This window comes from Eulemur rufifrons, chromosome 9, assembly GCF_041146395.1.
Source record: "Eulemur rufifrons isolate Redbay chromosome 9, OSU_ERuf_1, whole genome shotgun sequence".
Lineage (NCBI taxonomy): Eukaryota > Metazoa > Chordata > Mammalia > Primates > Lemuridae > Eulemur > Eulemur rufifrons.
This window is the reverse complement of record NC_090991.1, coordinates 18,094,786-18,119,758: the sequence shown is the minus strand read 5'-3', so window position 1 is coordinate 18,119,758 and position 24,973 is coordinate 18,094,786. Positions and strand designations below refer to the sequence as shown.

The 24,973-nt window shown below is 52.0% G+C and overlaps 3 protein-coding genes across 4 annotated transcripts; 2 read left to right on the top strand and 1 right to left on the bottom strand.

Moving 5' to 3' along the window:
• The first annotated feature begins 123 nt into the window (after window positions 1–123).
• Window positions 124–8,259, top strand: TNFAIP1 (TNF alpha induced protein 1). The gene is made up of 7 exons (XM_069482245.1): window positions 124–264; window positions 3,534–3,852; window positions 4,449–4,618; window positions 5,036–5,125; window positions 5,201–5,253; window positions 6,055–6,250; window positions 7,903–8,259. The coding sequence occupies exons 2-7, from the start codon at window positions 3,648–3,650 to the stop codon at window positions 8,137–8,139; spliced, it is 951 nt and encodes a 316-aa protein (XP_069338346.1). The 5' UTR covers window positions 124–264; window positions 3,534–3,647; the 3' UTR covers window positions 8,140–8,259.
• Window positions 8,260–11,351: 3,092 nt separating this feature from the next.
• Window positions 11,352–19,849, bottom strand: POLDIP2 (DNA polymerase delta interacting protein 2). Of its 2 annotated transcripts, none has more exons than XM_069482243.1 (11): window positions 19,610–19,849; window positions 18,142–18,223; window positions 16,879–16,976; window positions 16,077–16,173; window positions 15,837–15,912; window positions 15,508–15,615; window positions 14,562–14,698; window positions 13,786–13,812; window positions 13,454–13,579; window positions 12,352–12,431; window positions 11,352–11,807 (listed from the first exon to the last, which is right to left on the bottom strand). In XM_069482243.1, exons 1-11 carry the CDS (start codon window positions 19,768–19,770, stop codon window positions 11,693–11,695), a joined length of 1,107 nt encoding a protein of 368 aa, XP_069338344.1. In that variant the 5' UTR covers window positions 19,771–19,849; the 3' UTR covers window positions 11,352–11,692. The 2 variants fall into 2 exon arrangements, with proteins under 2 accessions (XP_069338344.1, XP_069338345.1); XM_069482244.1 differs by having other exon boundaries at window positions 16,879–16,922.
• Window positions 19,850–19,980: 131 nt separating this feature from the next.
• Window positions 19,981–23,832, top strand: TMEM199 (transmembrane protein 199). The gene is made up of 6 exons (XM_069482242.1): window positions 19,981–20,200; window positions 21,231–21,304; window positions 21,632–21,721; window positions 22,215–22,257; window positions 22,465–22,577; window positions 22,884–23,832. Exons 1-6 carry the CDS (start codon window positions 19,981–19,983, stop codon window positions 22,977–22,979), a joined length of 636 nt encoding a protein of 211 aa, XP_069338343.1. The 3' UTR covers window positions 22,980–23,832.
• Window positions 23,833–24,973: the final 1,141 nt, after the last annotated feature.

The following is a 24,973-nucleotide window of genomic DNA, read 5'->3' as shown; positions in this document are numbered from 1 at the left end:
CGGAAGTAGCTGCGCTCTCGCGGCGGAAGAGTCTCGAGGGATTCGGCCTCACCCCCGCCTCCCGCAGGGCGCTGTGCATGCCGGGCCTTGTAGTCTTCGGCTCCCTGGCCGGCTGGGCCGGGCCGCACGCGGCTCCGGGCGGAGTCGGCGGGCGCAGGATGTGAGCTCACAGCCCGGGATTGCTGGCGGGCAGGCAGCCACAGGCTAGGGGCTGCACGGAGTCCGCTCGCCACCCAGCTGAGAGGAGAGGCGCCCCCGGGGACGGTGAGAGCCGGGCCTGCCGATGCCCTAAGGGACGGGATGGACAGGCACAGGCTGCAGCAAAGCGAGCCCTGCCGGGTCCTGGGAAAAGGCGTGGGACGGGGTAGGGAAGACGGAGAGCTCAAATTCTCCACCGGGGATGGGTGTGAGAACCGGTCTGGGTTTTTCGGCAGTGAGGAGTGCCCCGGGCTGGGAAGACGGGCCACAAGAGAGGCTGGGTGTCGCTAAATTTCCCCAGGACCCTTTGGATGAAGCCTTACCTGTAAACCTAGGATTTCTGCTAGATCCGCCCACTCTAGCCCAGATCAGCTTTACCCCCGCTGTCCCCGGTGCCTGACAGATTTCTGGGTCCTTCTTCCTTTAAGACCCCACCCCTTTCCACTGCTGCAGTGGTTTGCCCTTTGTTCTGCTTGGGTTCCCATTAGCTTCGCCGAGTGAGACATGGATCCGCCCCTGGCCTCAGGCATCCCCAGAAACGCACACACAAAGTCCGGAAGGAAGAGCGCTGAGGCTCTCAGTGGAAACTTCATTCTCACTGGAATCACTTTCTGGGGCGTCACCTGCCATTGGATTCCTGGAACCCATTGGTCTGGACGGAATCTGAGCTGACGTCATCCAGGGGCTCAAAGCAACTGCTTTGTAGGAAAGGAAGGGATTAGTTCTGGATTTGCCTTCCTCTCTCGGCAAGCCTGGCCTCTGAGTTCCTTTGCTTTGGAGAACTTGTATGTGTTCTCTTTGATCCTGGGAAAATTGGGGCTAGACACAAAATACATGAGGAACTTGCTAAAACCTGTTAAAGGGTGGATTTATTCCTTTGGAGTGAGCGGATAAAGGCAAGGTGATCTCATACCATTCTAGTATTTCTTACTCATTGGGCCGTCTCCTGGTGAGGGCTCAGCTCATCCATACCCCATCATCCATACTCTGCCTCAGGGAGGCGGAGGCGGAAGGATTACTTGAGCCCAGGCATTCGAGTCCAGTCTGGGCAACATAGCAAAAGAGAGAGAGAAAAAAAAAAAAATATATATATATATATATATATATATATACACACACACATATATATATGCTATAAATAAGATCATATCACTCTCTTGCTTAAACCCTTCCAATTGATTCATATACAACACTGTAAGTAGTATAAAGTCTAAACTCTTTAGTAACAGTTAGCACCTGCCTGCCCTGACTTTACATGAAAGCAACTTCCCTCTGCTTTCAGTGCACCAGACATCATGACCTTATTTCTATTCCTAAAACTTGTTTCTAGCAGGAACTTTGCACTTACTCTTTCATCTTTTTAGGTTGTTTTTTTGAGACCTGAGCTGAAATGTCACCTTCCCAAAGAGGCTTTCCCTGTCCTTCTGTCTAAATTAGTGCCTCTCCCTAATCATCTTCTTATCATTATTTAATTATCTTTATTGCACTTTATTATCTTCTGGAATTGTCTGCTTATTTATGCATTTCCTGGTTTATAGTCTGTGTCCTTCCACTAGAATGGAAGCTTCATGACGACATGACTCTTCTGTATTTGTTCTCTTAGGTATTCCTAGTGCCTGGCACATATCAGGGGCACAATAAATGCTAACTTTTTTTTAAAAATTCTCGTTTGTATTATGATGCTTCTTGGAACTCCTTGAGGGCTAGAACAATATCTTTTCATCATTCCCTACTCCTTGGCATAGTAGGCACTCAATAGTTTTATTGCTGAATGAATTAAATGAGCTAATATATATCAAATGTCAAGAATAGTACCCAGAGCATAGTAAATATGCAATGAATGTTAGCTATTATGCTTCTTCTTTTTTTTTTTTTTTTTTTTTTTGAGACAGAGTCTCACTCTGTTGCCCAGGCTAGAGTGAGTGCCGTGGCGTCAGCCTAGCTCACAGCAACCTCAAACTCCTGAGCTCAAGGGATCCTCCTGTCTCAGCCTCCCGAGTAGCTGGGACTACAGGCATGTGCCACCATGCCCGGCTAATTTTTTCTATATTTTTTTAGCTGTCTATATAATTTCTTTCTATTTTTAGTAGAGATGGGGTCTTGTTCTTGCTCAGGCTGGTCTCGAACTCCTGAGCTCAAACGATCCGCCCACCTCGGCCTCCCAGAGTGCTAGGATTACAGGCGTGAGCCACCACGCCCGGCCTGCTGCTTCTTCAGTGAATGAATTTTAGTGATTCTTTAGAAAGCCAAAAACATAATACAGAATCTAAATCATGAGAAATGGCCTGGCTTTGCTCTCCTTTGTTTCCTCTCTCCTCTCTCCTGTCAACTCCTGTTAGTGTTTTAGTTTCCACCTTCACTGTTTTATTTTACCTTGTTTTTATTTTTTAGAGATGGGGTTTTGCCATGTTGCCCAGGCTGGTCTTGAACCCCTGGGCTGAAGCGATCCTCCTGCCTCGGCCTCCTGAGTAGCTGGGGACTATAGGCATGCGCCCAGCTCACTTCATTGTTTTTAGATTTATCATCTGGTCTTTTCTAGTCCTTCCTTCCTTTCTCCTTGGGAGGGAAGAGAAGAGATAGGGCTGGGCTCCCTCTTAGGAAGAAGAAACAAAAATAGCCATCCTGTAGTTATTCTACCCTAAAAAATAGTGACAATTTTAGGAACTTGGGGCAAGGCTGGTGCCAAGAAAGGGGCAGGTCAGGAAGCTCCAGCTGGAGCCCAGGTAACCTCTGCCAAGAACACCGGCCAGCTTCCTCCAACCCGGCTCACTGCATTCTCTCCTGAAGCTGCTTTTACTTTCCTTCTGAAGCCAGACTCTTGACTGTACCCAGAGTGAACACTGGCACAGGCTGCTCCTGAGTCTGGAATCTGCAGAAAGGAAGGAAGTGCATCCTGTCCCTCGGGCTCCTGGGAAACTCCTAGGCTGGCTGGATTCCCAGTAGGCTTGGCTGGGAGTCTGGGATCCTGAGACCCTTAACAAGAAAATAACTGTAATGTGACTGGTCCCCTCAGAGTGATCCATTCCTCAGGCCCTCTCTGACTAGTTCCCAGGGTTAGCTTGCCTTCCTGGCCACCCCAACAGGAGCTGAGTCTCAGGGAGCCTGCTGCGGTGACCAGGGCAGGGCCCTAGGAGACTGCTCCTAACCCTGATTCCTGGGACAATAAAGACAGCAGGAAATCCCTTCTCACTTTGCCTGGGGACTTGGCCTTTGCCAGGGAGTGGTTGGGCTTCCGAGGGAGAGAAAGACTTTGGTCGTGTTCCCACTGTCGTCCCCTCCTGGTTTGAGGGTTCTACCTACTGACTTCCGTGTTCACTCCCCTCTCCTGCTCACAGCACCGAGAGTATGAGGCTCTGGCCTGCCCTGGCCACTCACTCGTGACCCCTTCCACCACGGCGGAGCCTTCCAAGCCCACCTCTTGCCGTGTGGTCATCTACTTGCAGCGGGAGATGTCGGGGGACACCTGTCTGTGCCCAGCCTCGGGGGCCAAGCCCAAGCTAAGTGGCTTCAAGGGAGGAGGGCTAGGCAACAAGTACGTCCAGCTCAACGTGGGTGGCTCCCTGTACTACACCACCGTGCGGGCACTAACCCGCCATGACACCATGCTCAAGGCCATGTTCAGCGGGCGCATGGAGGTGCTAACCGACAAAGAAGGTGAGGCATCAGGGCTTATGGGGCAGGATGGGGAGGGAAGGAGGGATTCCTGAGGGAATGACTTCAGGGCAGGGCTTAAGCCTGGGAGATCTAGAATTTAGATTCACTTTCCTCTTCACCTAGTATAGGACAGCTTCCTGGAATCCTTAGGAGAGCTTCAGAAGTCTTTGAAATTGTACATAGAATGTTATACGTGTATGCATTTTCCAGGGAGAAGATCTGTACTTTTCAAATATTCAAACAGGACAGGATTCTGTTAAGAACAGTCACCGTAAGCCTGGGCAGTAGGCAGAAGGCTGGCAGCGGCTGGTGGTTTCGTGTTGCCAGGGCTGGGCCTCTGTGGCCTCCGCGGGCCCTGGAGGGCCCGTGTCTCCCATAGGATGTGCCAGTTCTTGGCTTTAGGGAGGATGGGTGAAGAGCAGCCGGGGACCTGAGAGCTAGAACTTCATCCTCACTCTTGTCACCCTCTGCCATGGGCTCTATGCTCATGGAGCGCCTTTCCTTGCCACCCGCCACCCAGCTCGTCGGTGGCCTTTGCTTGCTTCTGGGTACCCGGAAGCAAACAGTAACCCTGTGGGGCCCGTCTGAATCCCCAGGCTGGATCCTCATAGACCGATGTGGAAAGCACTTCGGCACCATTTTGAATTACCTCCGAGATGACACCATCACTCTCCCTCAAAACCGGCAAGAAATCAAGGAATTGATGGCAGAAGCAAAGTATTACCTCATTCAGGGGCTGGTGAACATGTGCCAGGCGGCTCTGCAGGTGGGTGGGTGGAGTTGGCGTGGGTTGGTGAGGTCGAGAGTCGCCCCCTTCTCCTGGGACGTGACGGTCTGGTTCCTGGCAGGCTGTGTGGGAGGTGGGGTGGACGAGTCCAAACCTAGTTAGATTCGGGGAGATGCCACCCAGCCCAGCAAACCGGCAGCCGGGTATCCGCCCTCGGCAGTGTGCATGGGCCCTGCCTCTAGTCTGTGTGCCTAGGGATATGGATCATAGGTTTTCTGGAAATGGGGATCTGCCTGCCCACTGGCAGTTTCTATTGCCAGGGGCCTCGTGACCTCTGTCTGATGCCTCCTCTCACCAAGCACCGAGTGGCCATGGCAGAGGGGCTCCAGGGGTACCTGGCTGAGTCCAGCAAATAGAAGAACCCATAGAAGGTTCTCTGCTGTGTGTGTCTCCCAGGACAAGAAGGACTCGTACCAGCCTGTGTGCAACATCCCCGTCATCACATCCCTGAAGGAGGAGGAGAGGCTCATCGAATCTTCCACCAAGGTACTGGGACCTCTGGGGACTACGGGCAGGGCACACCAGTCCCCGCCCCCACACTCACTCTCTCCTCCCTTGCAGCCCGTGGTGAAGCTGCTGTACAACAGAAGCAACAACAAGTATTCCTACACCAGGTAGGGTGGGTGTCTGTCGGGGGACCCCGGGAAGGGCTGCAGGAGCAGCTGAAAGGGTTGAGCAGCCAGAGCGGACACTGGGCGGCAGACCCAAGGGAAGCCACCTGCGCTCCCAGCACGGGTCTGGGTCTCAGAACCAGCCGAGCTAAGAGGGAAGAACAGAGTAGAAGGGAAATTGGGGTGGAGGCAGTTGGACCTTGGCGCAGGGTCCTGGCCAGGATGGAAATGATCGAGTGTGAAATGCACCCTTTACATGTGTCAGGCAGCGTGCCGGGCAGCGCCAGGTGGTTTCACGCTCATTGTCTTACCGAGCGGAGGAGGGACACTGGGAAGGGGGTGGGGAGTGGGGGCGGGAGTCCTCCTAAGCCAGCCTGTGTACTGCACACTGGGCTGATGTTCCCCTCACCCCCCCGATGCCCCCCGTCCTCTCAACAGGCCACAGTTAAGTATCCGCATGTGGCAGCAGGCTCAGAGTCCCAAACCTCCCCGTGACTCCCTGTGGACAGGCAGGTTGCCACTGTCACCCCCACAGCAAGGGAAGGAACACCCCCTGTTGAAATAGCAGCGTGCCTCCTTCCTTCCGGGTTCAGTGCAAGGAGACCACCTTTCCTCGGTGCCTCAATTCCTTTTCCTCACAGTGCCCAAAACCCAGAGGTGCCCCATGACCCTTCCTCTTCCTGCCCCCTGGCATCCCGTGTTCACTGCAGCAGGACAGGGGAGGGGAAGGCCCAGCTGGCTCTAGCATCCTCCCTGGTGCTGGAACCTCATTCCCAGGCCTGCTGGCCCTTGTGGGTTTTTCAGCAACTCTGACGACCACCTGCTGAAGAACATCGAGCTGTTTGACAAGCTCTCCTTGCGCTTCAATGGCCGCGTGCTCTTCATCAAGGACGTCATCGGCGATGAGATCTGCTGCTGGTCCTTCTACGGCCAGGGCCGGAAGCTGGCAGAGGTGTGCTGCACTTCCATCGTGTATGCCACGGAGAAGAAGCAGACCAAGGTGTGGGGGCCGCCCTCTGCGTGGGTGGGGAGGACACAGCTGCAGCAGGAGTGGCCGGGGCAGGCCCAGTGCGGCCTGACGGAGCCTCTCCCCACAGGGAGCAGAAGGGGCGTGTGTCTGGCTCTTTTCCAGACGTGCCGGGAGGGTGCTAGGCAAGGACCAAGCCAGAACAGGGGGCTTGGGGAATGGACAGAAACCATTGGTTCCTGGCAGCTGGACAGCAAGGGCCATTGACCAGCAGGGGACGGGCTGCTGTTGGGGGAAGGCCTGGTTCGGGTCTGAATTCTGGTTCCACCACTTGCCAGTTTTCTAACTTTGGCCAAGCCATTTAAACCACCTGGCCGTCAGTTTCCTCATTCACAGACATGGGGATGATAGTATGAACTTAACAGAGATATTATAAAAATGAGAGTGCCCTTAGGAGAAGCAGTGTGGCACAGTGGAAATAGCTCAGGCTTCGGGGGTAGACAATTGCTGTTCAGATGTCCTCTCTGGCCCCCACCAGTTAGGTGTTCTGGTCAATCAACTTAACCACTACCCAGCACACGTGAGGCATCCGGTAGGTGATAGTTAACACAAGCTCAGCTACCTTGTTCTCCCGGGCTGCAACAGAAGGTGTCCACCCCACAGAGTGGCTTCCTCCCATGAGTGTGTGTCCCGGAGATGCCAGGGCTTTGCTGGGGTGGGACAGCAGCTCATCAGGGGCAGTCACGTGGCAGTAGCCAGGCTCGCTGAACACCTCCTTGGGCCCTGGGCTACTGAAGTGCCTTGACTGGCAGATCAGCTGCCGGTCGGGAAAGGACAGCTTACAGGTGGCCCTGCTTCCTCCTGCAGTTTTTGGTGGGGGGCGGAGGGGGGGAGAGGCTCCAGAACATATCGGTGGAGAAGGGATTCCGGGGCGGGTCTCGGGGGTGGTGGGTTAAGCCGTGGACGTGGCAGCAGCAGCTGTCACCTTCCTAAGTGTTTTCTCTTTCATGAGCTCTTTGACCCCTCACTCCACGCCTGCGAGACAGGCAGGGCTGGAGCCATTCTCCCTATGTGACAGGTGAGGGAGCAGACGCTGGGCCGCAGGTTGGGCTAGAATGCAGGTGCCTCGATCGCCACCCCGTCTCTCTTTCCTGCAGACTGTCGTGAGGGCAGGGCCCTGGGTCAGGCACGCAGCAAGAAGCAGTAGAACCTCTCCTCAGAGCAGCCAGCTGCTTTCAGTCACGTATTTGGTTGTGTACTGCGTCAGGCTCTCTGCTAAGCGATTTACATCTTCCCTGTAATGGTGACAACTCTCAGAGGTAGACATGAACCGTCATTTTACACACACGGAAACTGCAGCCCAGAAAGCTTAAGCCGGAGGCCCCCCCAGCTAGGAGCGGTGGAGCTGTGTTTGGACCTAGGCCTGGCCACAAGGCCACAGCCGCCCCTTTGCCTGCTGGCCCATCCGTCTCGGGCTGTGGGGAGGAGGGGGTTGTCTTCTGTATCCTTATGTCCGTAGAGTACCTCCCCTCGACACCTTCCGCGGGAGGCCTGCCCTCCCTCAAGACAGGCTCTCTTGTGACAGTCAGGAACCTTGTGGAGCCGGCACAGGGCCAAGAACTCTGACGTGCTGCTCCGTCTCTGGGATGAAACCTCACTCGGTCCTCTTGTCCCCCTCACCCCAGGTGGAGTTCCCAGAGGCCCGAATCTATGAGGAAACACTCAACGTCCTACTGTACGAGACTCCCCGCGTCCCTGACAACTCCTTGTTGGAGGCCACAAGCCGTAGCCGCAGCCAGGCCTCCCCCAGTGAGGATGAGGAGACCTTTGAACTGCGGGACCGTGTCCGCCGCATCCACGTCAAGCGCTATAGCACTTACGACGACCGGCAGCTCGGCCACCAGTCTGCCCATCGCGACTGACGAGACCCTCAGGGAGTCCGGGCAGGGGAGGCCCCATCTCCCGTCCTGTGGAAGCCCACCCCACTGGCCACCCCGTGCTGCTGCCAGCTGGGTCTCTGCTCCAGCACCCAGAGGCATGACAGGCCCTGCTGGGAGGTCAGAGGCCTGGGCAGGGGAGGGACCACATTCCTCTGCCCTGCCTGCGGGCACTTCCAGATGACCGAGCCCTGTCCCACTTGCTCAGCATCTCCCTTCCTGCCTGACGGGGAGTTCTGCTAAGAACGTTCCCCCAGGCCCTTTGCTGAGCGCCCCCTTCCTCTGCCAAAGGGCTACGACCCCTGAGGCCTCAGCTGAGGCCCGTGGCGAACGGGTTCCTTCAGGGCAAGGGCGGCTGCTGGTGCTGTTTTTAACAGAAGGTAGGGCTGCTTTTTTCCTAGGGTATTTAAGCACATGCTTGACAAGTTTGGTTTTTTAAAAATAATCTAGGAAACAAATAGTTTTAAGTCTAATGATGAGGGGATTGGGCATTTCGGTTGCCCTCCAGGGTGCCAAGTCCCTGCGTATGACAGAACCCTTGGCCTTCTCCATGCCTTTGGGATCTGTCTTTAAAGCACTTTCTACTGTTATTCAGGAGATTTGTATTCTGCCCGACCCACGTCTTTTCTGACCCTAATCCCTTGGTCCCTGCAGAACCAGTCTGAGGGAGGGGATAAAGATGAAGCAATAAAAATACAGACTGGCCTTGGCTTTGGCAGCCGGGCCACACAGCCAGCCCACAGAGCACTGAGGAAGGGAGGATGCATAAGTTGGGACTTGTGGTCCTAACAGGGTCCCTGTGAGAACAGACATTTTTACCCTGACATCTTAGTCACGTAACGGGCTCCTAGGGTCTAACATGATTGGTTTTTTTGCTTCTCTCATCTTTGAGTGCCCTTGGCTCTGAGGCATGTTGTCCTTACACACTATAAAGCCAAAGAGCTGTCACAGGCTACAGGAGCTACTTATACTAGAAACACGAGCCAAGGTTAGGCTGTGGCACCCACAGGCACTGCATAGTGCTGCCTGGCGTGGCCATCAGCCGAGGACAGCGAACTCGGAGTCCTGTGCTCCCAGCAGCTCCCTTGAAGACGTGGCATGTGCTCGGCCTTGTATCTCCCACCCGGCTCTATCCATGCTGTTGCTTTGCGTCCTGGCTGGGGTTGGTGGTTCTGCCCAGTGGTGAGTCTCTGAACACAGGATGACGGGAGCAACCCGAGCCCCTAGAAGGCCTCCATTCCTTTGGGTAGCTTAGCCATGGAGATGCCAGGCATCGGCCAGAGCGAGCTCCTCTTTAGGGCTTTGGTTTTCATTCCCTTCTTTTGCTTGGCTTGGCCCTTGGGAAGCAGCTTATCTGAATTCTTTCCAAAGGAATGCCGTCAGGGAGGGGCTGTCCTGCCAGCCCAACAAAGCAGCACAACCACGGACACTGTCTACTCTCTCGGGAAGGGATGTAGGTTATCAAGTTCATCCCTCTCAACGACTCCTGTGATAGCTAAGTGGCCGCTCACGGCTGACCCCACAGAGTCTATGGGCAAGTGCCAGGCCCAGGGTTAGACACTCACAAGGACCTAAAGTGACAGGATGGCAAGGGACATGTGACTTTTATCAGGCATTTTACATGTTAGTCACAGTCTTGAATGTATACATAGCTCTAAGACTCTCAGGTCAAGTACCTTGGTGATGAGCTACTAGTTCTTCCAGCCCTCACTGGAGTAACACAGTGGAGATAAATCCATATATTTGGCCAAGTCAGGCTTTGGCTTTGTGGTTTTCCCACAGAGACTGGAATGCTTCAACTTGAGGTCACTGGCCCATTTTCTCAGCTGCCCTCTTGAAGCCCTTTAATACTGAAATTCCCAGCTCCCCACTGAGGTATTTTCATGCTTGCCCTTTGACCTCCCCCCACCAGCCTCTACTTACTGCTTTGCCATTCAGATCCTCGGCTGGCTCGGTGGTGACTGGTCTGTCTTCCTGAGAAAGCACAGGCATTTGGGACTGGGCATTTATCTTCCCTGACTGAAAATATCTCCTTGGTCTTGAGGAAACTACTAATACTGAACTCACTGAAGTGATTTTGGCTTCTCTAATCAGACTTTGTGGCTTAAGGGTTTAGGGGAATTTTCTTTGAAAGTTTCTTGGCCCCATTGAGAAAGCAGCTGTTGGCTGTGTGAATTTTTGAAGGTCAAGCAGCCCAGGGGGAAGTAAAGGTCAGACTTTATTATCAGTTTCTGAGAAAGCTGGAAGCCTGGTGTCAACAGCACAGACTGGTGTTGGGTTTTATTGAATCTGGTGTGTGACCGAGGTCAGCCTGAAGGATGGCACCAGTCCTGGGCATGAGAATTTTTCCTTTATCACGTAACTGCAATATTTTGTTGCTCAGCCTAAGTGCTGGAAGTAAACACTAATTTCTAATAAAATTGTGTTACACTGCAGTGGCACAGATCCGTGTTTACTGTGAGTAGGGCTTGGCCAGCTCGCTGCTACGGGCTCAGTTCCTGTGTTTCTGTCCGCCACCTGACCTTGTGTTCCAGCTCAGTCATGCAACCTTGCCCTGCAACTCAAGCTCCCCCTGGTGGAGGATTAAGGACAACACTAACAAGGGCTGGAACTGAGATTTAATACTAATTCAAGAATAAGATGACCTCTAGCAATCACTACAGTGGCCAGGGAGAAAGAATCCTAAAAATTAGAGCAAAATGCAGCACAGTTCATTTCTGGCCCTTAGACATCTGAGCAGCTCAGGAGTAGCTTGGCTTAGTCACTGTCCACACCTAAAGCTGTTCCTCGGCTGAACTCCCGCATTTGTGGTCTGGATGCTCGACAGACTTGTGGCTGGCAAGCCCATTGCTCCAGGAACCCAGCTGGCTTGCTTCACTCCTCTCCCGGGCCCGGCGAGGCCAAAGATGACAATGGCTGGTCAGTACTAAGAGCCAGGCCACTCTGATGCTGACACTGGCCTCCCTCTCTGCACTTGGCAGAAGGTAAAAGAGAGACACGAGAGTCCAGTCGAGTGTCACTCACCGGCTGAGAGGCACAGTGACCCTGGGAGGTGTCCAGCCAGCATCCAGGCTGAGGGAAACAGGCACACATCCTAGCAGAGGGGCGGCTCTCTGGAAGAGCAGCAGAGAGCAATCAAGGGGCCCCACTGGATCAGAAAGACAGCCTGCAACTCGGGCAGAAATGGCGAGCGTGGCCAAGCGTGCACAGGTTTATTGACCAAACCTCACATTCCAGACAACTTGTGTGACAGGCCAAGAAGATCCTCCAGGCCTGTGGCAGCTGAACACAGTTCCTTGGTGAAAGGTTTACTGGAACACGGTGTAGGCAGGACTTATGAAGAGGCCAGCCTTGGAGGAGTCCTACATGGGTCTTCTGAAGAAAGCAGTTACACCACTCCTCCCCCAAAAAAGGACCCCAAAATCAAATTAAGAGAGCCACTGTGGCTCGTGATGAGGGGAGAAGAGTTCTGCAGCAATTGTGGGATGACAGCTGTTCTTTGTGGGGCCAGGCCTGGGCACTCGGGGCCTCAGCTGGCCTACCAGTGAAGGCCTGAGGGTGGTGTCTTCTCATCTTTATTGCTTTCCAGGGAGAAGGGAGGGATCCGGACATCAAAGTGGGAGCCATCAGGTCTCTCAAAGCGGAACGTGCCCCTGTGGGTCAGAGAAGCTAGTTTAGAGGGAGTCAGGGCTGAGCCCTCCTGAGGATCTGGATGGGCCCATGCCCTCAGCTCCAGAACCACAGAGGACGAGGCTGGCCCGGGCTCTCTTCTGTCGAGCTCATGATGTGATGACTGGTCCAGGGACCCAAGAGCCCGTCTTCGGCCCACATGAAGAAACAGCTGTCCAGACTCTGACCCTTAGATGCACACTGCATAAGCTACCCAACTATACTTTCAGGTTAAAGAGTGAAATACCAGGGAAATAACCCCAACCACATGAGCAACTCCGCAGCATCGAATCACCAGACCTCTGGCCTAAGTCTTCAGTCCACAAATCACAGGGAACTGGGGAAAAGGCAGTAATAAAAAATCAGACAAGCCTCACACAATGAATAGCAGATAAGGCTCCATCTCAGGACTTAACTAGGCCCAGCGTTAACTGCCACCTGTGCGCTTGCTATGAGCTCTCACTTTTTTGCCCTGCAGGCTGTGTCTGTGGAATCAAGTGGCCCCTGCCACAGCACACGCTCACTTACCACATGTGCCCACTAGAAGCCTGCAGGGAGACGTGGCTGCTGTACTGGAACGCAGGCTGCTCCTTGGATAATACGGGTTCCTGTAAGGATTCAGGCAAAATGGGTCAGGCCAAGCCTCGGGGACATGTTCCCTGCAACCTGGGGCCACATGCTGCCAGCCAGTTCATCAGGACTGGCTGCCCCCTACCCCAGTCACCACGCAGCAGGCGCTGCCACAGCTGCCTGCCAGTACCTCTGCCCACAGCGTGGCCACTGGCATGGGCCTTTCATCCTGACTGGGAAAGAGTCTCAGACCGAATGTCTGAGGGCACCACACAAAGACGCCAGACCCAGGAGCTACTCCATAAACACCCTTCACGGCATCCATTCACAAGCGCTGAGTGCCAGGCACCGTGGCGGGTACATTGCAAACCTTTGCTGATTTCATTCTCCTAGCCATCGTAAGGTAATAGGTGTCCTCATTTTAGCAGTAAGAAACTGAGATTTTGGTTAAATAACTTGCCCAAAGTTATACAATTATAACACATCTGGAATTTGAAGCCAGACTACCTAATTCCAAAGTGCTGGTATTACTTTGCCACCCTGCTTCCCCAAGTCCCTGCTGACTTGGACAAAAGCTTGTTGAATGTGGCCTGAGGCGCCAGTACTACTTGTGACTTTAGTTCTCAGGAGGCAGCGTGGGGTAGGCAGGGAATGTAAAAGCTCTTCAGGCCCAGCAAAGGGTGTACACGTGTAAAATGAGCCCGAGGCAAGACCATGGGGAGTGGGGGGAGATGCATGCCCCACCTAAGGGCACTCAAATTCAGGTTTTTAAGACATTATGCCAGTAAACAAAAACTACAAAAACTTGGACTTCAGACTCACTAGGGTTTAAATCCAGGCCCTGCCAATACTAGCTGTGGGACCACATGTTAGCATTTAACTTCTCAGTCTCATTTTCATCATCTGTGAAATGGGTTGTTGTAGGATCTCTAATCCAAAGCCACCCAATGTGTTCAGAGTGAGCCTCTGTAGTCACACTGGAAGAGGAAAGCATGCGCCAAGCCCCCAGGCCTGCTGGGCAGGACCAGAAACCGGGCATTAGTGGCCCAGGGATGCTTACCCTGCCCACCACCCCTCGGCCTCGCACTGTCTCCAAGGTGCCAGAGAGACTGAATATCCTCCAGTGCCGCTCCCGGAGCTGTACCACGTCACTGTCGAGGTTCTCCAGGCGGATACAGTAGCGCCACTGCGGTGGTGTGGGGGAGAGAGTTGTGTCTAAGAAAGATCAGACCTTGGGCCAGCCACCCAGAACTCTGTGCAGAGGGAAGGCACCAAAGGCCGACACCCGCACTGCACAGCCTCCACCCCCGCCAGCAGGTAAGCTCCCTCACCTCCAGCCTGACCCCCAGGCACACCTCCTGAGCTCCCCTCTCCCCTGAGGGAGACACTCACCCAGTAGACATGGGAATTCTGGGCTTCCTGGGGAAAAAAAACAAAGATTTAAGTCCCAGAGGGCAAGACCAAGTCTGTTCCAATCAACATCTCTCCAGTGGAGTAGATGTATTCCAGGAAGGTTGCAGAGATAGAATATCTGTGGGATGAGGATGATGATGGAGCTGCGGCCCACAGGGGGGCAGGCTGCACGTCCGTTCCCTTCTTCTCATCCTGTCAGATCGCCAGCAGAGCTCGATGCCCAGAAAATCAGCTACAGGGGCTCTGACCTTTCTCACCACCCTCCTCACCAGCCCCGCCTGTCCTCCCCTCACCTTCCTTTCCAGCAGTACTTAATGTTGGCCTCTGTGACTACCATGAGCTCCTGGAAGGCAGGGACAGTGCTTCATTTATATTTGCATCCCCAAACCTAGCTTACAGCCAGGCAAGAAACAACTCAATAAAAATTTGACTAATGCACAAAGTGTGAAGGTCAGCCTACAATGATTAAACAAATATGTATATATTCTTCATAAACATGGATCCCTTTGAACCACAGGGAAGAAGGAAGACTCAGCACGGAGGACTCCTTCCTGGGAGTTTCCTTGCTGTAGGTCTTGGTGTCAGCCATTGCCAAGAGGCTACTCAACACCACCCAATACATGCAGCTCTTGGGAGCAGAACCACAGGGACAAGGTTTAAATTTAGAACCCTCCCTCTCCCAGCAGTCACGTTGGAGACAGCACACAGAAACTGGGGCCTAGCCCTGTGGGAAGGGGCCCAGGCTGGGCACATACCCTCATGCCCATGTAGAAGGGGATGACAGTGACACGGATGTTCTCGGTCGTTTCCCGGTGGACATCAGAGAGCTCTAGCCAGGGATGATTCTTCTCTTGCCAGGCCCGTAGTGTCTCCCGAGCCACAAAAGGGGGTGCTAGGGCAAGAGACAATGGATCAGTCCAGGCCAGAGTGCAGGGCGTTGTACCCACTCTCCAACTGCCCTTCCTAGAACACCCTTCCCAGTGGTGGCCCAGGTGAACAGGACGCCCACACGTGAAACACAAGTACAGGCTGGAAAAAGGCACAGAAATGCTGCCAAAAATAAGCCCTGAGGAGGCATGAGCAGTGTATAATCATGAAAAGAGAACTGGTCCAGGGGTTAAGAGCCCTTGCTTCCAGACTCGCTCTGCTACCAACAACCTTGAGTAACTTCTCATCATCCCTGAGCCTCAGTTTCCATATCTGTAAGGAGATAACAGCCATCCACCTGACAGGCCTAATGGGAGGTTGAAAACGGATGTGGAAATAGAACTTTGGAATTATTTCTATGATATTCTCTTTGAAGAAAGGGCCCTTCCATTCCAGCTTCCCTTCTTTTCTTTTTTTTTTTTTTTTTTTTGAGACACAGTCTCACTCTGTTGCCCGGGCTAGAGTGCTGTGGCCTCAGCCTAGCTCACAGCAACCTCAAACTCCTGGGCTTAAGCAATCCTTCTGCCTTAGCCTCCCGAGTAGCTGAGACTACAGGCGTGCGCCATCATGCCTGGGTAATTTTTTTCTATATGTATTTTTAGTTGTCCAGATAATTTCTTTCTATTTTTAGTAGAGACGGGGTCTCGCTCTTGCTCAGGCTGGTCTCAAACTCCTGACCTCGAGTGATCCTCCCGCCTCAGCCTCCCAGAGTGCTAGGATGACAGGCATGAGCCACCACGCCCGGCCCCAGCTTTCCTTCTTAAAAGAGATTACCTTTTGTCTGGTCATACAGAAGAAATCTTTCAAAGAGCTCGTGTTGGATGGGAACCTGATCAGTGGAGGTGTAGGGGAGGATGTCTTCATGGCTGACATAGTCCAGGCCTGGCACATAGAGGCAAAGAGACAGTGAAACTCACACAGGAGAAAAGGGAAATGGGGCTACAAAGAAACATCTCCTGGCCTTGTCCCAGTGGGGGATAATGCCGGCACTACACCTCTCAGCATCACAGTCCCTCCCAACAGATGACAGGACATCAGGATCCTCTCCCGGAGACACAGTAGACCCCTTCTCGACAGGTACCATGCAGGTGCTAACTACTCACCCGGGATGGCATACAGGGCCCGGCTGTCATCATGGTTGGCCAAGAAAGTCACAGCTTCTGTCTGAGATCTCTGGGACTAAGGCGAGAAGTGAATCAAGGGCTTTCTTGGCCATTGTGCAAGGCTTTGGGGCCCAGGGCTGATGTGGGCTCTGTTGGACCCTTTCCCTCCCTTTGTTCACATGGGGGTGTAGGCCTTTTCCATGGAGAGGACCCCCAGGCCCAGCCATCTTGCTTACTTACTATATGTGGGCAGTCACGGGCATCAATCAGCACCTGATAGTAAGTGTGAGTTTTGCCTTTCACTTCCTTAGAGCCGTGGCCGGCAGGGTTCTCTGCTCTGTGGGGTGGAAGGAGAAGGCCAGGATCACCCCGAGAGAAATGGAGGCCGTGCCAGACTCAGCTCCCTACCGTCTCCTCACCTACACAGGCTGATCCCTGATCCAAAGGGGCTTTAGCACTGCTGGGCACCTGCTCAGCAACAGCCCAGCCCAGCCACTCCCCGGTCAGGGGCAAACAGTGGTGCATGGAGGACCTATGGTACACAGTCATCATTTGTCTTACTCTCCCAGATGCCTCTTGGAGGAAGGGGGCCAACTTGAGAAAATCAAATTGTCAGTCCCCAGGGCCCAGACAACCCTCCTTTTCCTACACCCCAGGGGCTATGTGTGACCATTTAATAGAGCTGGACCTTTTAATGTACTCTCGTGATGATGTGAAATTAAGGGAAAGATTCCAACTGAACATCAAGAAATCAAGAAGCTGGTCCCCCAAATGCCCTTTGGGGTATTTATAATGAAAACTGAAAGTAGCTTGGAAGAGCATTCTGCGGGGGGGGGGCCTCAAGGGACTCTCTGGCTTAAGACTGTCCCTGGCACTCAGCACTTTCATCTCCATGAGTTTCAGTGCCAGAGAAGTACTCTGGAGCCGTTTCCAAGGCCCAGGAGGGAGCTGTCTTCACTGGTGGGACCCCAGTTACGTATGTCTGCCACGAGTCAGGCCTCCTCCTGAGGATACTGCGAGGCACAGTGCCAGGGAAACTTACTTTTCTGGAGCTGCAGAAGCCACATCCCGATCATACAGTCGGGCCTGCCAGGGAAACAGGACGACACCTCGGTAGCCAAACACACTATGAAGGAAAAGCTGGAAGAAAAGAGAAGCCTCGGTGAGTCTGCAGTACAGCAATTCCAGCCAAGTGAGACCCAGACCACAAAGCAGCTCCGGGGGAGGTATCTCCAGCACAAGGTCTTGCCACCTTTTCCCACAAACTCTGTGATCAACCCAGGCCAACTCTGGAACACTCTTCTTTAGCTGGCTGACTCTACTCATCCTTTAGGTCAAAGCTTAGGCATCAGGAAGCCTTCCCTTTTTTTTTATTTTGAGACAGAGTCTCACTCTGTTGCTCAGGCAAGTGCTGTAGTGTCAGCCTGGCTCACAGCAACCTCAAACTCCTGGGCTCAAGCGAGCCTCCTGCCTCAGCTTCCCGAGTAGCTGGGACTACAGGCATGTACCACCACAGCCAGCTAATTTTTTCTATTTTTAGTAGAGACAGGGTCTCACTCTTGTTCAGGCTGGTCTCAAACTCCTGAGCTCAAGCAATCCTCCTGCCTTGGCCTCCCAGTATACTAGGATTACAGGCCTGAGCCACCGTGCCTGGCCTCAGGAAGCCTTCCTTGACCTCCTCTTCACCTAGCACAGTGTAGAGCCATTGACTATTTACATATCACTAATTCTTTTCTAGACTATAAACTCCATGAAGGCAGGAATCATGTCTACCTTGCTGTCTGATTTAACCCTAATGCACAGTGCCTGGTCCATTGTAGGCATACCAAAAAAATGTTGAATAAACAAAAAGTCTTCCTTACCTACCAGGGGCCTGAATCTATTCCAGTGGACTAAGAACAAAGCTGATACATAAAAAGAGCCTCACACCCAGAGCTTACCATGTTGTAATCAGTTTTATTATGACAAAACATCAAAGGCTTACTTTTCTGAAAGTTCCCTCCACTGGCTTCCCACCATCCACTATGTTAAAGGAATCCTAACTCTCAACAACCTGGCTCTCTCTTCACTATAGTCCAAACCATCCCTGTCCACACTAATTTGGAGAGAACCCCCTGACACATTAAATGTGTTCAAATCTAGGAAAAAAGAAACGCCATCTTTAAAAATGTGTGATTCTGGTCAGGCACCAAGCATCAAAGTGGAACGAATGAAAACCATACCATTCAGGCCTGTGATGAAGTCTGACTCCTTTCAGAAGTAGAATACTCCATGAAAATGAAAGATGACCCAGCCCAATACTCACCTGCCCGGTCTCATATTTTCCATTCTGTTTGGGCACCTCAAACACACCAACTGTCTCCAACACTTTGCCCTCTGGTCGGTTTCTAAGTAGGAAGGAAAAGAACAAGCAAGTGAAAAGCTGAGGAGGTAATGGTACTTATCCATCAGAATAAGCTCCTAGGATCCTGAGGGGCCAGGGCAATGACAGCAGGGAAGGGATGGGGTGGCAGGGCCAGCTCGAGCAGACAGGGGTCCTGCCAGGCTACCACACCACAGAGCTGTTGCCTCTCCCTCTCCTTGGAAGAACCCTCCCCAGTCTCCCAGTGTTAGATATGACTGCTCCCAGATCACTTTATTCCTTCTTCACTCAGCATTTCTCGTATCATGCACTCTCACCCTGCTTAAATGTACCCCTTGCCCATTTCTTCCCTAACCCATCCTCCTGACCCCCCACAGCATTTTAACTATCCTGCCCACTTTGCATTTCAGTTGTGCATGTCCATGTCTTATCTCCATTAAAGACTGTAAGTTCCCTGGGAGCAATGTCTGTGTCTGATTAGCCTGTGCTGCCTTTCATAGCCTAGTGTATAAGAGGTGCTCAGAAAATATTTGTCCTGTATTATAATTCCACATCCATCTCCTCCTCTACAATATAGTCCTTATGCTACCCTTGAAGGGCTTAATCAACTCTAGATTTCTTCCTGTACTCCCCTACATTGTACCTAGTAGTCTCTCAATACAGTTTTTGTTAAGATTTACATCCACTCTCACAGGGGTCTTAAATTGCAAGTAGCTATCATCTCTCCCCAGTATCAGTGTCTAATCTCAGCCACTAAAAGGTCAGCTCTGTCGGTTCTCTCTCTGAACAGGGCTGCTCTCTCTATGGGCCCTTCAAAGAAAAGTTATTTTTACTGTTTTGGAGATGTGAACTTCATGCTGCCTCCCACTGATCCACCGGCCCCAATTTGATCTGCTTGTCCCATCCAGAGAGACCCTGTTCACAGCCTCGAATCCCCTTCCCGGAGTCACATAAAGAAAACCGGTCCCCCCAAGGTCACAATGAAACCTGGGACCCATGAGCACCCACATTCAAGAGTGTTGTTTCCCACATTTAGCATCTTTCTGAGGGAGGCTTTGACCCAACCTATAGGCTGAGGGTTTAAGTCAAAAGGGCTAGTGTTGAATTAAAAGACTGTGCACTGACAGCGGTGCTGGGGACCCCAGCCGGGGGGGTAGGATTTGCTCGGAGAGGATTACTAGAGCCCCTCAGTGCCAGTCCTGCACAGCCAGGGCTCTAGGCCGCGCTCCCTTCCCTGCTCCTGGCACACGTCCCAGGCAGCGCAGGTCGACTCCCTTCTCGGGCGGGACCCTCTCTCGCGTCTAACTCCAGTCACCCTCAGCCGGCCCAGCCTCCTGGCCTCCTCACTGGCCGGGAACACGCTCCTTGGGCTCCAGGCCCAGCGCCCGCACCCCCTCGCTCCGTCCCTCACCGGGACGAGAGGTGCCTCCGCGTCGTCGTGGTCGCCACTGGCGGGAAGGCCCCGGCTCCACCCGCTGCACAGAGTGGCCTCAGCCCCCGGGCCCCGGCCCATGACCGGGACCACCAGCGGCTGCCCACGGCCAGGGCCCGCCGGGCTGCACAGCCAGCCATGTCCCACCCGAGCGCCTGCTCGGCTGCTGACACACAGCCAGACCCGCGGCCGGGCGGCGTTCCGCCGCCGCCCCACACTGCCCCGCGCCGCGTCCCCGCCCCCTTGGCTCGCTGCCCAGCCTCGCCCCGCTCCGTGAGCGCCTAGCTACTTCCGGCGCGCCGCGGGCGGAAGTCACGATTCGAGTCACCTGACCGTAGAGTCGGCTAGATATGGCGTCTTCTTTGGTAGCGGGCGAGCGACTGGTACGCGCTTTAGGCCCGGGCGGGGAGCTGGAGCCAGAGCAGCTGCCCCGAAAGTTGCGGGCCGAGCTTGAGGCCGCGCTGGGGAAGAAGTACGCGGGAGGTGACAGCTCCAGCAGCTGCAGCGGCCCCCAACGTTTGGTTTCCTTCCGTCTGATCCGGGATCTACATCAGCACCTGAGAGAAAGGGGTGAGCCCCAATCTCCAGTGCGGGATCGCCTCTTGTTTCCAGATCTACTCCCTCCTGAAGTCTTTTTCCGTCACTCTCCTCCCGCGGAGCACTCATCTAGCCAACCCAAGAGCTACTTCATAAACCCTAGGCCACCCGCTCCCTAATTAACTCCCATTGGAATTTCTCTTGGGTGACAAATTTTACTTAATGCTGTTTCTGCTCTCTGGAGAGCCTCGTCTTCATTTTCAGACACATCTAGGCCCACCTGACCCTTCAGGAAGCCCAGGTTCTAACTCAGTGCCATCGAACAAGTTCAGTTTCTTCCTTTTTTGTCACATTAGGAACCAACTTAGCATAGTGAACTTGACCTTTTGGGAATCTGGATTTCTTTCTATCTCAAGAGCAAGAGTGGTGAAATCTAATATCTTTTTCTTCTTTTCTTTCTTTTTTTTTTTTTGAGATAGGATGACAAAAGCTGTGTTGAAAGATCTGGACTAGGTGTAGCATCTGAGTTCTAGTCCTAGCTCTATCACTAACTCCCCTTGAAGGAGTCATTTGTCCTCCATGGGTCTCAGTTCCCTTATCTGCAAAGGGAAGGAATAGGACAAACTGCATGTAAGGTCTTTTGCCAGAATTAACATAGCCTAGCCAGAAGTGCAAAGGGTAGACTGCTCAACTATTAGAACTAAAGGGATGTTGGAAAGAGATCACCTAGTACAGTGTCCCCTGAGTATTTAACATCACTATGACCTAAACCTACTTAGGGCCGCACTCTTGTGGCCACAGAAATGATCTAATCCAAAGGCAAACGTAAATGGCTTGTGTGTTGTAACATAGGAAGGATAATTGAGAGCTGATAGCTAAAGTCATCTGTATAGCACTAGGAGATACTTATGTGGAATTATCTTAAATCCTTCCCCATTGAAAATGATCCTAGGGATGGACTGATACAGAGATGGCTGTTTTATTTTGGTAGAAAGAAGGGCTAGACCCTTCTCTGATCTCAGCTCTATGCATCACTACGTTTGTGGAAACTTTTTCTTCTCAGATTCCACACTATACCTTCATGAGCTCCTGGAAGGCAGTGAAATCTATCTCCCAGAGGTTGTGAAGCCTCCCCGGGTATGTAAGGGATATATTTGTGAGAGGGGGTAGTGGCTGAGTTGGGCTTATTCATGATACATAATATGTATGAATCAACTTTTAGGCTTGAAAAATTTGTCTTTTAAATCTTTGGGATTTAATGGAGAGAATGGGAGAACCAGATATTGTTCTCCCTATTGGACAGCTTGGGAAACTGAAATACAAAAAGACCATTTCTAAGGCAGTGTATAAAGGGTATGTGGATCTCCTGGCACCCTTAGCAGTGCTTTCCCGCTGGAACCAGTGATTGTGACCTACTTTCTAGCAAGCTGGGAATTTCACTCTCATTTGATTTTTCTGCTTCAGAACCCAGAGCTAGTTGCCCGGCTGGAGAAGATTAAGATACAGCTGGCCAATGAGGAATATAAGCGGATCACCCGCAATGTCACCTGTCAAGTAAGTGCCTTGAATACATGAATTGAGTAGCCCCTGAAAGCAGGGCCCTGCACTGGAAAGAGGTACAGAGGATAGAAACAACATGGAAACTTGGACTATATACTATGCAGAGACCATAGGCACTCCACGTTGCATACAAACTAAGTACAATTCCCAACTCATTCACTGAGACTCTGGGCTGAGATGATGACCAATTCTTAAATCGTAGAAGTGGGGATGAGTCTTGGAGCCTTTTTCTGTCAGGGCTCCCGGCTATTCTCTGGCATGCTTCTGCCCTGCAGCAGGAGAGGAGTAGATGGGTACTGGGAACCTATGTTCTCTTTCTGAAATGCTTGCTCTGTGGTCCAGTAAAAGTCAAACTGATCCTAAGCAAAAGAATCCATGGAGAAGGCAGAGTTAATATGTTGGGAAGTAGAGAGGGCTAAGTCCAGACTGTAAAATGGGTGCTCTCTAGGCTGCTTCCAATCTGAGATCTGCTTTTTCTTTTTCCCAGGATTCAAGACATGGTGGGACTCTCAGTGACCTGGGAAAGCAGGGTGAGGTACTAGGAAACCAGGCTGCTAAAGCTTCTTCCTGGGGTGGGTTGTGGCACTCCTTCCCACCCAGTGCCCTGGGCCTAAGGCTGAGCTATTCTGGCTTGCTGTTTGAGGGAAACCCAGTTGATGGGGGAGGCAGCCATGAGATAAGAAGGCCTCCTGGAGAATACTGATCTAAAGGTTTCTTCTCTGGGCTCCTCCCCTAAGTGAGATCAGTGAAGGCCCTGGTAATCACCATCTTCAACTTCATTGTCACGGTGGCAGCTGCCTTTGTCTGCACTTACCTTGGAAGCCAATATATCTTCACAGAAATGGCCCCGGTGAGTAGGCACTGGGCAGGACAAAGTCCCCCAGATAGGAGTAATGGGTAAAGGAGGATGAATGCGAATGTGCCTTGCACAGGTTACGTATTGAACAGATATTTATGCCATAAACAAGGGGAGCATTTGAGCTTTCCAGCAGTTGTGGGGGTGGGTAAAAACCCCAAGAAAAGCCAGACCCTCTTTTCTTCCCCTCCCCCAACTTAGGGCCTGGGTTGGGGGGCTCTCCATCCTCATTAAAGGTGCTGGGGACTGCAGAGCTGGTGTTGGCCTACATCCCCTAAGCCTGGTTCTCCCCCTTTGCAGAGGGTGCTGGCTGCATTGATCGTCGCCTCAGTGGTGGGTCTGGCCGAGCTGTTTGTCATGGTGCAGGCAATGGAAGGCGAGTTGGGAGAGCTGTAACTGGTGCTTCATCATCAAAGTCTGGAGAAGGCTTGGGGGCTTCAGGCTCCCAATTGCCTATCACTGACTCTTAGTCAATCCATCAGTCTGTTTATACTGAGCTACAGTTAGTCAGAGGACCAGGCCAGGCCACCTGGCATTCTTGTGGTAGAGAGCCCCATCTGTGAATTTCCAGAGGGAGAAGTGGAGGAGATTCAGACAACACATTTTAAAACTAAAAGGATTGGTCTATCAGTACCTTCTCCTGAACCTGGTGCCCATCTGCCTTCTCCATTCCCTTCTGGGCACTGGTTGGACTGGGGTTTTTCCATCAGAAATAAATGGAATCCAGGCCTTCCCAGAGGTAGACCACACTGCCTTGAACTTATCCAAGTGCACAAATCAATCACCATCCTTTTCCATACATTTTTGGTCCAGACCTGTAATTGAGATCAGAAGCCTCCAAGAAAGCAGAAAGGATCCTTTTTCTCCAGTTTATGTGGGAAGAGGAAGTGATCGGAGGACAGACATCAAATAAGAGAAAGATAGGTTGGTATGGGATAGTGGAAATGGAAACAAGGCAGCTAACTTTTTGGAAAAGGAAGTGGTATTAGGCTCCTTTTCCAGAAGGTAAAACCTTAGACTGAGAAAGATCCAGTGACCAGCTGTGGTCCTTCCTCTGTTAAATGGAGCCAAAGACTCCTGTGTTGTCCTGAAGTCTCTGTAATGTTTAACTTTTGAGAACTTAGATTAATGGTGTGATGATAGAATCTGTACAATGCACTGTACAATGTAAAAGGGTGTATCTGCCTTAGTTATTTATTCAATAAATATATATTCAGTGTATTTTGATTTTAAATTGTGACAAACAACACAAAACACACAGATTTCTGTAGTTCTGATAATTATTCAGGGTCTGCTCCTAATGGTAGACTCTGTCTTTCTGTTTGTTGACTATATGCATTCCTGTACTTTTTTTTTTTTTTCCCAAAGCACTTTTCTGTTCTTACAAGTTTTATACTCATGAGCTCAGTAGACATTTCCTCTGCAATGTTTGCCAGTTTCTGTTAGTTGGGAAAAGGTGTCAGCCATGAGAAGAAAAAGTAGGCGGCATTTTACAGTGTTCCTAGTAACCTGAACTATTTAAGATTGATTTAAAAAGCTCCACTGAATAAAGCTGTGTGGAAATTCACGGCTGTCCTTAGCCTGTGTCTGCACCCTGTGGGCCAGGATGCCATATATCCCTAAGCTTCCACATCCCTCAGGTACTCTGGATTTAGGTTGGAAGACTTCCAAACATTAGGTAAAAAGCAGGCCTCCTCAAACAGACTCTGATCCCAGGACATCTGACAGGGAAATTGGGGTCATTCCATCCCACTCACCATTTGTTAGGATGGGGTCTCCACCAGATCCCAACCCACTGCTCGCAAGCCAACAGACCTCTGTGATGCTTAGCACTTAACTGAAAGCTGCTGTGTGGGCCAGGCACTGTGCTAGCTTCTGGGGGTAGGTAAAATACCTAGTTCCTGCCTAGCGAGTAATGAGGAGGAAACGGCCGCTGTGCAATGTGGGTTTTGGCTGCAAGGCCAGAGTTAGAGACAGGAACCAAGCAGCCTGTCCTCCAGTTCTCAGCGCAGAGAAGGGCGCCTTCCCGTCTCTCAGCCACTTCCTCTCACCATACTGTGCTTTCTCTGGTGTACTCTGGATCCAGGGAGTGCTTGCCAGGAGCTCAGAGGAACAAGTTTGGGGCCTTCCCAGTTTCTCATGGCTTCCAGTATAGAGAGGGAACTAGCATTTATTGAGTCACACACCATGTGAAGCCCTTTCCCTACATTATTGCTTATTCCCAAAACAGGAAACAAGTTTCATCCTTACTTTTCAGGCACATAGAGTTTCAGAGTTAGCCATGGTTACCCAGCAGCATCAGGGTTTGAGTCCACTGCAGACTGATTGCAAACTCTATGCTTTTGTCTCGGAAGCAGAGCAACCCGAGAAGTGGAGGCAACTAGAATGTC